Source organism: Netta rufina (assembly GCF_964035555.1).
Source record: "Netta rufina genome assembly, chromosome: 1".
Classification (NCBI taxonomy): domain Eukaryota; kingdom Metazoa; phylum Chordata; class Aves; order Anseriformes; family Anatidae; genus Netta; species Netta rufina.
Genome location: NC_140123.1, coordinates 15,719,799 through 15,732,366, shown reverse-complemented (window position 1 = coordinate 15,732,366; position 12,568 = coordinate 15,719,799). Strand labels below are relative to the sequence as shown.

The 12,568-nt window shown below is 37.2% G+C and overlaps 1 protein-coding gene across 2 annotated transcripts in view; it reads left to right on the top strand.

Annotated features, from left to right (window-relative positions):
* The window catches only part of PDGFD (platelet derived growth factor D), a 141,869-nt gene that overhangs the window by 110,309 nt on the left and 18,992 nt on the right, over positions 1-12,568 (top strand). For both annotated transcript variants that reach the window (XM_084301999.1, XM_084301998.1), the window contains 2 exons: positions 3,053-3,112; positions 7,892-8,093. In XM_084301999.1, coding sequence (XP_084158125.1) covers positions 3,053-3,112; positions 7,892-8,093 — 262 coding nt within the window. The remainder of the gene's footprint in view (positions 1-3,052; positions 3,113-7,891; positions 8,094-12,568) is intronic.

The following is a 12,568-nucleotide window of genomic DNA, read 5'->3' as shown; positions in this document are numbered from 1 at the left end:
CCCTGTTTTTCCAGTATTCAGTTTAAAAAGATGTGGTTGTGTTTGTTGTTGTTGTTGCTGTTGTTGATGTTGCCTTTTATATGTTTTAACTAAAAGTTTTAATGTCATTTTAAGTAAAGAAGAAAAAGAAAAGCCAAGTGATCATGTGCCAATTCCATATACAAGGTAGTATGAATTGAATTGAACTGAATAGATAGCACTGAAAATAGATTTGTCCTTCAGGATCTGTTAGGTGAGGAAGGAGGAGAGGGTTTTGCAATGATGACAATCACTTTGATATCATTACTTGAAATAGCTGCAAGCAGAAGCCATAGATAATAATAATCTTCAAACTGTAGAGGTTGATAGCTCCAAGAAGCCAAGAATGACTGCAACTGCCTTAAGTGGTGGTGGAACAAAGCCATCTAGTTGTGAATACTTTATGCAGATGAAATATAATCACAGAGTCAAAATATGCAGTCATCAGGTTTGAGATCCAAGAAGCAGGTGGTACACATGTCTATCTCAGGGTTTTGGAGGGCTTCCCTGGCATCAGGCCTCTCAAAGAATCATAGACTAAAGAAATTGTTTTGATGCCTACAATTAGAGAACACAAGGGGACCGTCACTTCAAACAGAAAATTATTCCTTGTCTGTGGTCTCCTCCAGGCATTCAATGAGGCAGATTGTTCCTGCTATAAAATAATGCTTCAGAACTCAATGCCACTTTTTTCTGGAAGGGGTAAATGGAACCTAATGACAGAGAGGAAAAGATTTCCAAATTTTGCAACTGGCAACTACTACGAGATGATCCATGAGCTTTTAAAATCCATGTCCATGTACATCAAAGCATGGCTTCTCAATAACTGAGCAACCAAATTTGTAGAGAATGTGGCTAAGGTAGCCCACTACTCCTGAATTATTTATGACCTGGTCACAGCATTTGTAGATGTGTTTACTATTTATAAAATGCCTGCAGGAAAAATTTCAAAGATAAATTTTTGCTTCTGTATTCCTAGAAAAAAAGACCACTGTAATTATTAACATTTTAATAACCCTGCAGTTTCAGTGATCACTTAGTCACAGAATCACAGAATTTCTAGGTTGGAAAAGATCTCAAGATCATCGAGTCCAACCTCTGACCTAACACTAACCAGTCCTCCAGTAAACCATATCACTAAGCTCTACATCTAAACGTCTTTTAAAGACCTCCAGGGATGGTGACTCAACCACTTCCCTGGGCAGCCCATTCCAATGCATAACAACCCTTTTGGTAAAGAAGTTCTTCCTAACATCCAACCTAAACCTCCCCTGGTACAACTTTAGCCCATTCCCCCTTGTCCTGTCACCAGGAACGTGGGAGAATAGACCAATTGCTACAGCCTCCTTTAAGGTACCTGTAGAGAACAATAAGGTTGCCCCTGAGCCTCCTCTTCTCCAGGCTGAACAGTAACAGTATAGTTTGATGTTGATACTTAATTTCTATTAATCTTAAGTACTAAAGCAATTACTACAGTTTTGGAGCCACAAGCTTAAGAGAAAAGAACATTTTAAGAAAGAAAAAAAAGGAACAGTATCAATAGTGAATAAACAGTCTTGTGACTTTTAGGACATTTTAATATTTTTCTATAGCAGATGAAAAACAGTAAAGTACCATGCATATGAAGTTCATATCTGAAAGCAGCTCTGTTCTCTCTTGACAAATGGAGAAATTTATTGACGATCTCTCAGATTATGTGATCAATTTTTTCTTTTGCATTCATAAGAAATAATGAACATGTGGATATGTGTATGGTCCAATGTGGTGTTGAGAGCACCAGCTGAGTAGTTAGTCTTCCATTTTCCCTTTTAAGTTGTCAACTTAAAAAGTGCATACAGAGACTGAGTCAGTGTAAAGTGAGACCAGACATTGATCCTTCTTCCTTGAACACTTTCATCATTAATTCTGTTATTAGAAACTAATATCTTGGTATGCTGTCACTTCAGTCTGCTTTCTTTATGTGCCCATTCATACTGATCATTAGCATTTCTCTGCATGTGTATGTTAAATAAACATTCCCTAATGCTGCCTTTTTCCTTCATTTTTCTTAGTTTAATTATTCTAGTTGGAAATAAGTAAATCTGCCAAAAGATTAAAGAAATGGCTTATTCATTATTTAAGTAATGATTGCCCGTCACTGGTCAGACGAGTGAGTTGGTATTCAACTGACCACAGGTCAATATCTACAATGTTGAAATCTATATCTATGCTAATCACCCCAGGGCTGTCTTTATAGAAAATGGAAAAGAAAAAAAGCATTTTTAGGATCTGATTGTTGTCATCCCAAATTAGGCAACTAAATTAAATCAGGGGATTTACAGCCTAAAATGCTACTCTTACTTGACTATAATTGAAAGAATGACTAGTTTAGATGTTTGCTTTGTAGATGTCCAAAGGTACATGTAGATTAGATAGATCCTATTGCCATGCTCAAATTAATCATAAAAGCTCAGGGTTTTTGTGATATGACACTTCTAATGTGAATGTACTGTGGCTGTGTTTGTTGACATAAAGGGCATAGTGCCATTCAGTGCCCTGCACAGATGAGCAAGTCATGCTCAGCACAAGCACCAAAAGCAGTACAGTCATGTTAGGACTACGTTTCAAATGGATTATGTTACCCTGCTTTTCACCATGACATACCAGGGTAGGTCCACATTCTTTCCAGAATGGGTCATTTTGGGAAACAGCATTACACTCTGATTGTATACATGCAGAGGTGGTTAATACTTGTTAGAAGTTAGGTCCTGTTACAAAGAAAAACATACATATTACATATTACAAACAATAATAATACCTAGCCTTGCCTCAGCAAGCTTACAACAAGCTAATTTATAAAGAACAAGTAGGGAGGAACCTGAATACAAGTAACATTATTCTGTGGAAAGGTTTAGGAATGATACACGGCAATTCCTCTTTCATGGAATAGGGTTCAAAAAGGTGACAGACGTTGAATGCTGAGAATTTTTAGGTTCGGTAGTTAATTCAGGACATTGCCTTAACGGTGATTTTTCCTGTGGGTTTTTCCCCTTAGGATGATTTCCAGCATGCAGCCTCAGAAACCAACTGGGAGTCAGTCACAAGCTCTGTCTCAGTAAGTAGCTTGTTACTATTTTGCCCATGAATAGATTGATAGAATGGCATGAATCCAAATCACTGTTATGGTACCTACACAGAGAAGCCATGTATTCACCTTTGGCAGAGGATAAAATAAGTGAGTAACAAACTTACGCTTTTTAACCGCTGTGTTTTTAAAGGGAAAAGATTCAAAATATGCCATCGGCTGTTGTAACCACATGAGATAGCCATTGGGAAACATTTCTTGCTTCCAAATTCATCTTGCCAAAATGAAAATACAAGATATAAACTCCTTAGGATTTTCAGTGGTAAAATGTCTTGACCTAAATAGAAGATTTTACTTATAGCAGGCTGGTAGAAAAAGGGATTTAGCATTTTATTGTCTATATGAGATTTTTTAAGTGTTTGTAATATAATACTGTATCTAAAAGTCTCCATATTCATCAGTGAAATGTGACTCAGGGAAAAGAAAAAAAAAAAAAAAAAAAAGGAAACCAGTGTACAAACATTTTTCTTTTCATCACACTCAGTTTGTGTCATTGGATAAAAATCTGTCCCTTCCTACATTTCTCAAGTAAATATATTCTGGGTCCACATTGTAGGGAATAGCAAGGTATCATCAGACCTCGGGCAGTCCTTTTCTGTGCACCATTCTGGCTGGTGAAGACCGTGTCACAGGTCTTACAAACTCCTCCTTAAACACATAAGTGCTCAAAGCAGACTTGAGACCAATGAGAACAATGTTTGGAGCATTTTTGGATGAGAGTTTACTGATGGCATCTATCAGTAGTTATGAGGAGTTGCCAGTGGAGGAACAGTAAATAAAATATGGGTAAATTCTACTGATTAGTATCCAAGCCAGACAATGAGTAGAGAGAAAATTCTGTAGTGACAAAAAAGAGTCTATTCCAATCTCACCTGCATTTACTCTTGATTTTGCAGCTGACATTTGTCCTTCATGATAAAATGCTATGATAGACTTGAATTAATTGTGCTGAAAGTCCTCAGTAGCAATGTTAGCAGGACTGAGATATACTGGGTATGCTAAGAAGAAGATACTAGAGACAATTTTGTTAAAAGACACAAACTAATTTTTCATTCTAACATAGAATTGGGAAAAAAAAATATGTCTGATAGAATATTTTGTTTTAAAATTTGGTAGACTGATGTTTGAAAATGTAAGCTCAGGGCTCCCTCATCAGGTAGCTATGAAAATGAGATCATGTATATGGTAAACACCATGATAATTATTCTTAACATCATAATGTCACAATATGTCAAAAAATAAGCCAGTATTTTTTCATGTTGAAAAAAAAAAATGTTTTATCTTCTACATTTCATTTCTAAAAAGCTGTTTTTAATGTATTAGAGGCAGGGAAGTTCAGTACCAATATTACAGGTAGAACGCTGATGGCCACTGTCACGAGTTCAGCTAAATCAGTAGCAGAACTCCAGTCTCTTTGTTTTTGCCATGCCATCAGCAATACAATTAAAAAATACCATCCTCCTATACAATGCTAGTGTGCACTGCACCCACTAGTCCTTTTTTATCCTCAGGGAAAATAAGGTGGAGAGGTTGAGTAATTTTTCTCAAAAATATCAAGGCAAAAAGTCTGAGAGCATGCAAATTCTTCAAGTGAGAAAGGTTTAACGATTCTGCTGTGCTTCTGAGGGGGCAGAAGGACAAACTTGGACCTGTCAGTTGCTGGCAAGATGACATACTGTTCTGCTGATAATAACGTAGCTTGACAGATATATTTTGTTACTGAAACCCACAGGTAACATTAAGACCCATTTTAAGATCTGGATTACTTGCAATGCTTAGAATGAAAACTTAAGGTGAGCAAAGGCTTTCTTCCTTGTTTGAGGTCATATCAGACACAAAACCATATTTCTTGTTTTCACTCAGAAATCTAAAACAAACAGTTCTGTCCTAATCCCAGCATGGCCAGCCCAGAAAATAAATAAATAAATAAATAATTTAATTAATTAATTAATCCTTATTGGGTTAGTTTCTATTATTTGTGAAGTGATATTGTGACCAACAAATAACTGTGATGCACATTGAAAAGCCTGCCAGCTTCACAATACAGATAGAAAGTATAAAAAAAAAATGGGGGAAAAGCAATAGAAATTATGGATAAGAGTACTAACAGGAAAGGTAGCTTTAAATCTCATGAAATTAAAAATGTGCTCAGTGCTTTTAAGAAATGTAGAAGAGGTACATTATATGGAAAATCTTCGCTATTCACAGTTTCTTGCCCTCTCTTTGGATGTGATCTCAGAAGCCAGATTGCAATGAGCCAAGCTCTTCTGCAGCTAGTGTTTCATTCTTGGCAGGACAAAAGAGAGGCAGTTGGGTTGGCAGCTTTGAAGTTACTTTTGGGCTTGTCACATGATGTTGCTGCCAGTAGGTTCTCTGAGCTGTTGCAATAATTTCTCTTGATTTGGCTGTCACTGAGAAAAAAAGTTAAGCTTTCTTCTGTGTGCGAACTAGGTTGTGCAAATCTCTCAAGTAGGGCCTTTTATACTGAAAGAAATTGGGGAATCCCTGCTGTCTGTGTTAGTTTGACATGCCCTACAAATTCACAGCCTGACCTGCAGTTCTGTTATGAAAAGCACAATTGAACACCTGAAAAAAACTCTTGTGTTCTCTGCCATCTTATGTCTGTTAACCCCTCCTTCTTGTTTCAGAAACATAGACTTTAGTTAAACTGCCGAGAAGGGGGATGTATCCATGTCATGGGGTGGTCCCTGGACAGCAGCATGCTCATACACACTCAGATTTCCTTTCTGATTGTCACTGGGTTGTCGGAGGAGACCATTGTTTTGTGCTGCTATTTCTTCAGCACCATTGCACCTTTTCCCTCCCTCTCCCACTTTAGAAAGGGAGCCAGGGGCTGGTGTTTCCCAGTTGGGCTGCTGTCACAGGCCAGCCATGAGCTCCCCTCAATAAACAAGTAGCATTTCAAAGTATTTTTCTTTTGTAACCTCAGAGACTGCATTAGTACACTGCATGATGCCCAGCAACATCACTGTCCATCCTGTAGCACTTTACTGGTGTGAGCTTTTCATCTCCTGGGGTTTCCATCTCTTTATCAGTCTGTACTCTGAGCCACTTATAAGTCAGGAGAGATGCTTTGAGGTATGCCTTCCCTTTTAGTGGATCATGAATTTTTAGAGCCATCTGCACTGTGTCTCAGAACTGCACTATAGAGGCATTACAGGCGCAAGTGGCCCTCAGAATCTTCTTGTGCTGTTGGCAATAAGCAGTAAAGTGCAGCTATGCTTTCTTGACCACGCCACTGTAATGTTTTCAACTTCTTCTCTTTCTTGTGTATAATGATTTGGACTGTCCATACTTTCAGCAAATATATGCAGTAAAATATCAAGGATTGTAAATTTTGTAATATATCTAAGAGGAAAAGACAAAAAGATTATTACTTTGAAACTATTTTAGCCACCATTGAAGGACACAATCCTGCAAAATGCAAGTAACTTCACTTAGTTGAGTCGAGCCTTTCATTGCTACCCAACCGAGTGAAGTTAACCACAAAGATTAATGGTTTAACATATGTATTTACTTGGGAGATCAGGCAAAAAACTATTTTGGGGGGGGCATTAATTTTAAATGGCATGTTTCTGCTACATTACTTCAGAGCTTGATTTTCAGGATAGAAAAGGGCTCTTTCATTTTTCAGGGCTTTGCCCCAGTGTCTTAACTTAAAATAAATAAATAAATAAAGAAATAAATAAATAAAATAATAATAATAATCCAAACAAAACTCTCATGTTACATTATGCTTTTTATTGGACAAAAGCAAATATTTTGATTGTGGTTCTTCAGAATGTAACAGATCTGCATTAATAGTTTTTCTTGTGCATCTTTTACACAGTTATTATGAGGCTTTGTGCTTGGACAAGGAAAAATGTGGTATCAGGATCCTGAATACTGTGATTCTAACCAAGGATTATGAAAAATGTTTAAAGTTAATTCCAGTAAAAGTGAAATCACTGCAGTCTTTCTTCAAACTCAAGTTGTGTGACAAATTCAGTGGGAACAAAGTGTGCTCAGAAAGTGGTACTCGGCTCTTCCTGCTTAGAAATAATATTCCATGTGGTATTGTGATATTGTTGTGAGGATATGACTTTGTTGGTAATCCCAATATTCATTGCTACTTTGTTGAGATCCAAATACCATGTTTTCATTTTTTTAAGTAACTTTGGTTTTGGTAAAAGGGTGGTAAAATTTACATTCATCAATATTTCATAACAGGTTTCATTCTTGGGAATAAAGAGCCATCTTTTCAAGTCTTTAACCTAGCCAAATTTGTAGTCCAAATTGACCAAGGAGGGAAAGAAAATCTAGAGAAGTTGCTGCCTTTGTCTTTCTCTGCTGTGGTTTCTGATCAGCCTCTTTCAGATTTACCTACAGACCTGGCAGAGATGAGAAGGCACCACTCCAGCACTACAAAGCACCTCCATTCTGTGGTCTCAAAAGGCATTTCCACAATATTTTTGCACATGTGCAAACCATCATGTCCTTTGAGGACAGAAAAAGTGGACAATCTAGCAGTAGTGGTACTGCCTCTCCCCAGATCTCCTGGATTTCACCAGGAGTTTGTTTGCTTCTTGCAAAATAAAACACAGGCATAACACAGCCTGACCAAGTGAAGGACTTCAAAAGATGGCCCAAAGTACCTGTTTCAGTCAGAAATAAGACAATGATATTGTCAATTGTTTTGAGTGGTGTTGCAACTTATTCCAAGTACACTGAGATGTATGTCACTCTTAGGGGGTCTCCTATCCCTCTCCATCAGTGACTGACCCTACGCTCACAGCAGAAGCGCTGGATCAGACCATTGCTGCATTTGACACAGTGGAGGATCTGCTCAAACACTTTAATCCAGACTCCTGGCAAGAAGATCTGGAGAATTTGTACACAGACAGTGGCCACCATTATCGAGGCAGAAGTTACCATGACAGGAAGTCCAAAGGTAGGAAAGACATAATATATAAATTTTGCAGGAAAAACAGGCTTTTCCTTCACTCCTCACAGAAATGTCTTAAGTATGAGATTCTGATGCCTATTTTCCTTTTGGGGCCATAGGACAAACTATCACCTGTTGCAACTAGGAATAAGTCGTTTAATCCTTAATCATTTTCTGACTGAGTAGGATCTCACCTGAGAAATCAGTATGAAAACTGCCTATCATTATGATAAATCCACAAACACAACCATAGGCCTTTGAGTAAAATGCAGATGGTTCTCAGCTTCACCTTCTTAAACATTACTTTATGTGTAAGGCATGGGGCTCCTAATTACCTGCATTATCATCCTCTGTTAAATACCCTGCTTTGGGATTATTCTCTGTTGAGTGAGAAATAATCACTTTTATCACATTGTGTTTAGGGAAGCATCTGCTGCAGACACCTGTATGTGCAGCTGGTTTTTTAGGATGTGAGCATCTCACAGTTTTTCATTATGTTGGCGGCGAGCATTACTATGGTTTAACATCTTAGAAATTGAGCAAAGTATGCATTTCTGGGTTATGTTTCTTGTTTTCTTCTGTTAGTTCAAATAATCCACCAAATGGTAGAGCAAAGAGATGGTAAGCTAGGAAAACTATACCGATAAAGAAACACTATTTAAAAAGTCATTCTCCTAGGTCATTGGTGGGCATGAATTGGCAGATGTAGAATGACATTAGCAGTGTTCGGTATACATGTGGCCATCCTGTCTTGGTGTGTAAGAGGCTAGTGGCAGAGAAGTGGGCTCTCCCATGCCTTTTGACCTTGGTGCAGGAGAATGACTGCAGGAACATGCAGTATATTAGTAGTTACACAGCCAGTTTGGGCTGTAGTTTCCAAAATGTGTTGACTATCTCTGTCTTTTGGTTCAGAACTCAAAGAAATCTGTAAAAAGCCCTGAGAACCCATCTAAAGAAAGTTGGCCCTCTTTACTTCACTTCATTTTAGCACATCAAAATTTTCAGGCAACCACAACACTCTGTCTTTTGTGAAAAGATCACCTGACTGCAACAGCATCAGAGATCAGTTTGATCTCTTTTAGGGGTCTGTGAAACATGAAAAGTATGTATCCTATCCAGGCTGGATTCAGCACTGATAGACATGCATACCGAAGAAATAAAATGACTGTTTTGATTTTACAAAAGGTGATTAGAAACCTGGATCTTGTACTCTTTCTGCTCTCCAGATGTCATTTGATCCTCAGAGCATATTTGGCCTTGTACCCCATATGTATACATGACAACACATATATAGAAAATAGCATTTGATGCTTATGTAGGCTGATGACATAGGCTATAGGCATCAATTTGATTTTCTGTTAGTGCTCAGAAAATTCAGATGTATAAGGGTTTCTTCATTATTGTTTTAATGCTTTTGGTTTATTTAGTTAAGATTTTATTCTACTTATTTATTTATTCATTTTTGGTTTTAACTGCAGGAATTAACACGGGGGGGGGGGGGGGATTAAAACTGGGACAGGGATGGGGGGAGAAAAATAAAAAAGTTTCACAACAGTTTTTCTTTTGTCTTCAAAAAAAAAGGCCAAATTCCCTAAATATTAGCAGCCCTCTGGACGAAAGTACCTCAACACATTCAAATCTTTAAAAAAAAATCAGTTAATAATTTGTCTTTAGTCATAAACTTCTGACAAGATTAAAGACTGTTTCTTGGATGATGTCAGGAGTAGGGAATAGCTTTAACAAGTCTTTAAATTAGAAATGCCTGGTGGCTTTTAAACACAGACACTGTGGATCTCTGAGGAATGTTTATAGGCACTCAGATAACCTTGCAGTAAAGAGAGCAGTAGATTATATCATTATTTATTTCAGATATCTATTTCTACTTCCAGCTTGGGTTTTATTCTTTATCCTTTGTTAGAACAGCTGTGAGGTAGATTAGAACAATTTGATGTAATCTCTGTCTACCTTTCACGATATTTTCAGAACAGGTCATATAAATGATATAAATAAATTGGTAATGATCTCTGCCCATACCAAATTGTGCCAGAAAATTGCATTTAAGAGGCAGTGTTGCTGAATATCAGTTCTGATAACAGAGATATATAATAAATGACATTTAAATGGTATTCTTTTCCTTAATTTGGCAATCAATAATTCACGAAGATAAGGATCACAGTTAAGGAAACAAGCACAGTGTTTTAGCAAGGCTTAAATTTACTGAGTCTTGGATTAGATGAAGTGGGAAAGCACATCAAGAGATTGCCTAATCTAACCTCCCTGCTCAAGGTAGGACCATCTGCAGCAAGTTGCTGGGGATCATGTCCGGTAGAGTTTTGAGTATCTCCAAGGATAGAGACTCCACAACCTGTGGCAGTGTCTGACCACCCTCAGAACAACAACAACAACAACAAAGTAGTGTTTGTTTGTTTGTTTTTAAATATTTAAGTAGATTTTCATATGTCGCAATTTGTCCAATACCTCTTGTCCTTTCAAAGAAGACTCTGGCTCCATCTTCTTTACTTCATTCATGCATTTATAGACATTGATAAGAACAGTCCTTCCCTGGATTCCTCCTGCAACATCCTTAAAGGTGAAGGCTTTGTTGATTAAATGTATCTGTATATATATGATAACCCTATTCCATCTACAATATCTGATCTCATACCTCTACAACACTGATATTGAGTTAAATGTGTTGCATTCTAGTTACACCATTCAGGTGGGATACTGTTATCAGATGTGTCTTGTTAATAACCACATGAAGTTTGAAATTTAATTCTACTTATGTTCAATGAGGTTTTCTGTTAGTCACCGGAGTGACTAACACACTAGCATAGAATGTAAATATAGAATCACAGTGATACCTAGACAAAATAAAAAGACAGAAAAAGAAAGCGGAAGATACACGCTTGCATTTTCAAAATCCTTACATGAGAGGTCTTGTATAAGCTATAAACTACAGTGTACACCTTCTACAAGAAAATATGACAAGTAGAGGTTTCAAAAAGCTTTGCAGCAGTTTTAACTGTACTCAAAAAGGTTTGCTCATCACTGATGCATTTTAGAAACTCTGAAAGTATGAATATTCAGCCTTAGGCTCATCCTAGACTCTCAGGAAAAAGCAGGTCATACCAAATAAAGTATATCTTTTAAAGTAATTCCTCTTGCTTTGCTGTAATATGTTTTAGCTGACCTCAGTGTCATAGTAATTTGGCTGTTACAAATACAAAACTTCTCTAAAAGGCTATCACTAGCTATTGGGTTATTTTATACTGTTCTTAGCAAGAACACCAGCACATATAAAAAAGAAAATGGCCATATTCTGCAATTGTGTTGAACTTCTAGACAAATAGGTCTCTGTTCTTTTAGGGAATCATAAGGAACATTTAGAAGTGTTTGAAGGGAATTTGTTCATCCAACAGTTGTTTTTTTGTTTTGTTTTGTTTTGTTTATTTTTTGTTTTGTTTTTGAAAGCATCAGTGTATCTGCTTAATACTAGAAGAGCTCCTCAGACATACTGCTGTAAACAGTTCCAACTATCAGTTAAACATCATTTAACTTTTGCCACATGCTTATTTACGTTTATCTTTTTTTACTCTGAAGTTTTATATCTCATTAAAAATTCTTTAGAAGTAGAAGTTTTTGTGTTTTTTTTTTTTTAAAAAGAGAGGAAAAGAGGAAGGAAGGAAGGAAGGAGGGAAGGAAGGAAGGAAGGAGGGAAGGAAGGAAGGAAGGAAGGAAGGAAGGAAGGAAGGAAGGAAGGAAGGAAGGAAGGAAGGAAGGAAGGAAGGAAGGAAGGAAGGAAGGAAGGAAGGAAGGGGGGAAGGGGGGAAGGGAGGAAGGAAGAAAAAGAAACAAAGAAGGAAAGATACCTCTGCCTGTGAAATGACCTGTGTTTAAACATCTAGGAAGAAGGAAAAGAGAAAGAAAAAGTTCAGTGTCTTATTAGATCCAAATGTCTAGGGGATGTTACATAAAGAAAGGGGTCGTCTTTAGAATTTTTTTTTTTTTTTTTTTCATAAATAGACCTAGGAAACAGGAACATCTGTGGATACATTCTGGTAATGAGCAAGACTACACATGCCTCTGAGATCATTTTCTTTTTGAGAAACAGTATGCAGAAAGGCTTTGGCTATCAGAAGAAATTAATCAGGTGGGACATTCTTGTAATAACATCTGTCTGCAATGACAGCTTTACAAGTTAAATAAATAAACACTTGCTAGCATAGCCAAACTGCTCCCTAGAAGGGGAATAGCAAGGTGAGACCACAAGTCTTAACAGAATGTTGCTGCCATCCACTGCCATACAGTTTCCCAATATCAAGCAAGTAGCACCATGTCCTTAACAATACCTTTTAATTATTACTGTTTACAATGCTCTAGGAAGAAGTTAAACAAAATTTGAACCCAGGAATGTCATTTCTCAGGGGTTTGCAAACAGTGGCCAATAAATTACTGCAGACATCCATGTACTCTTCCTT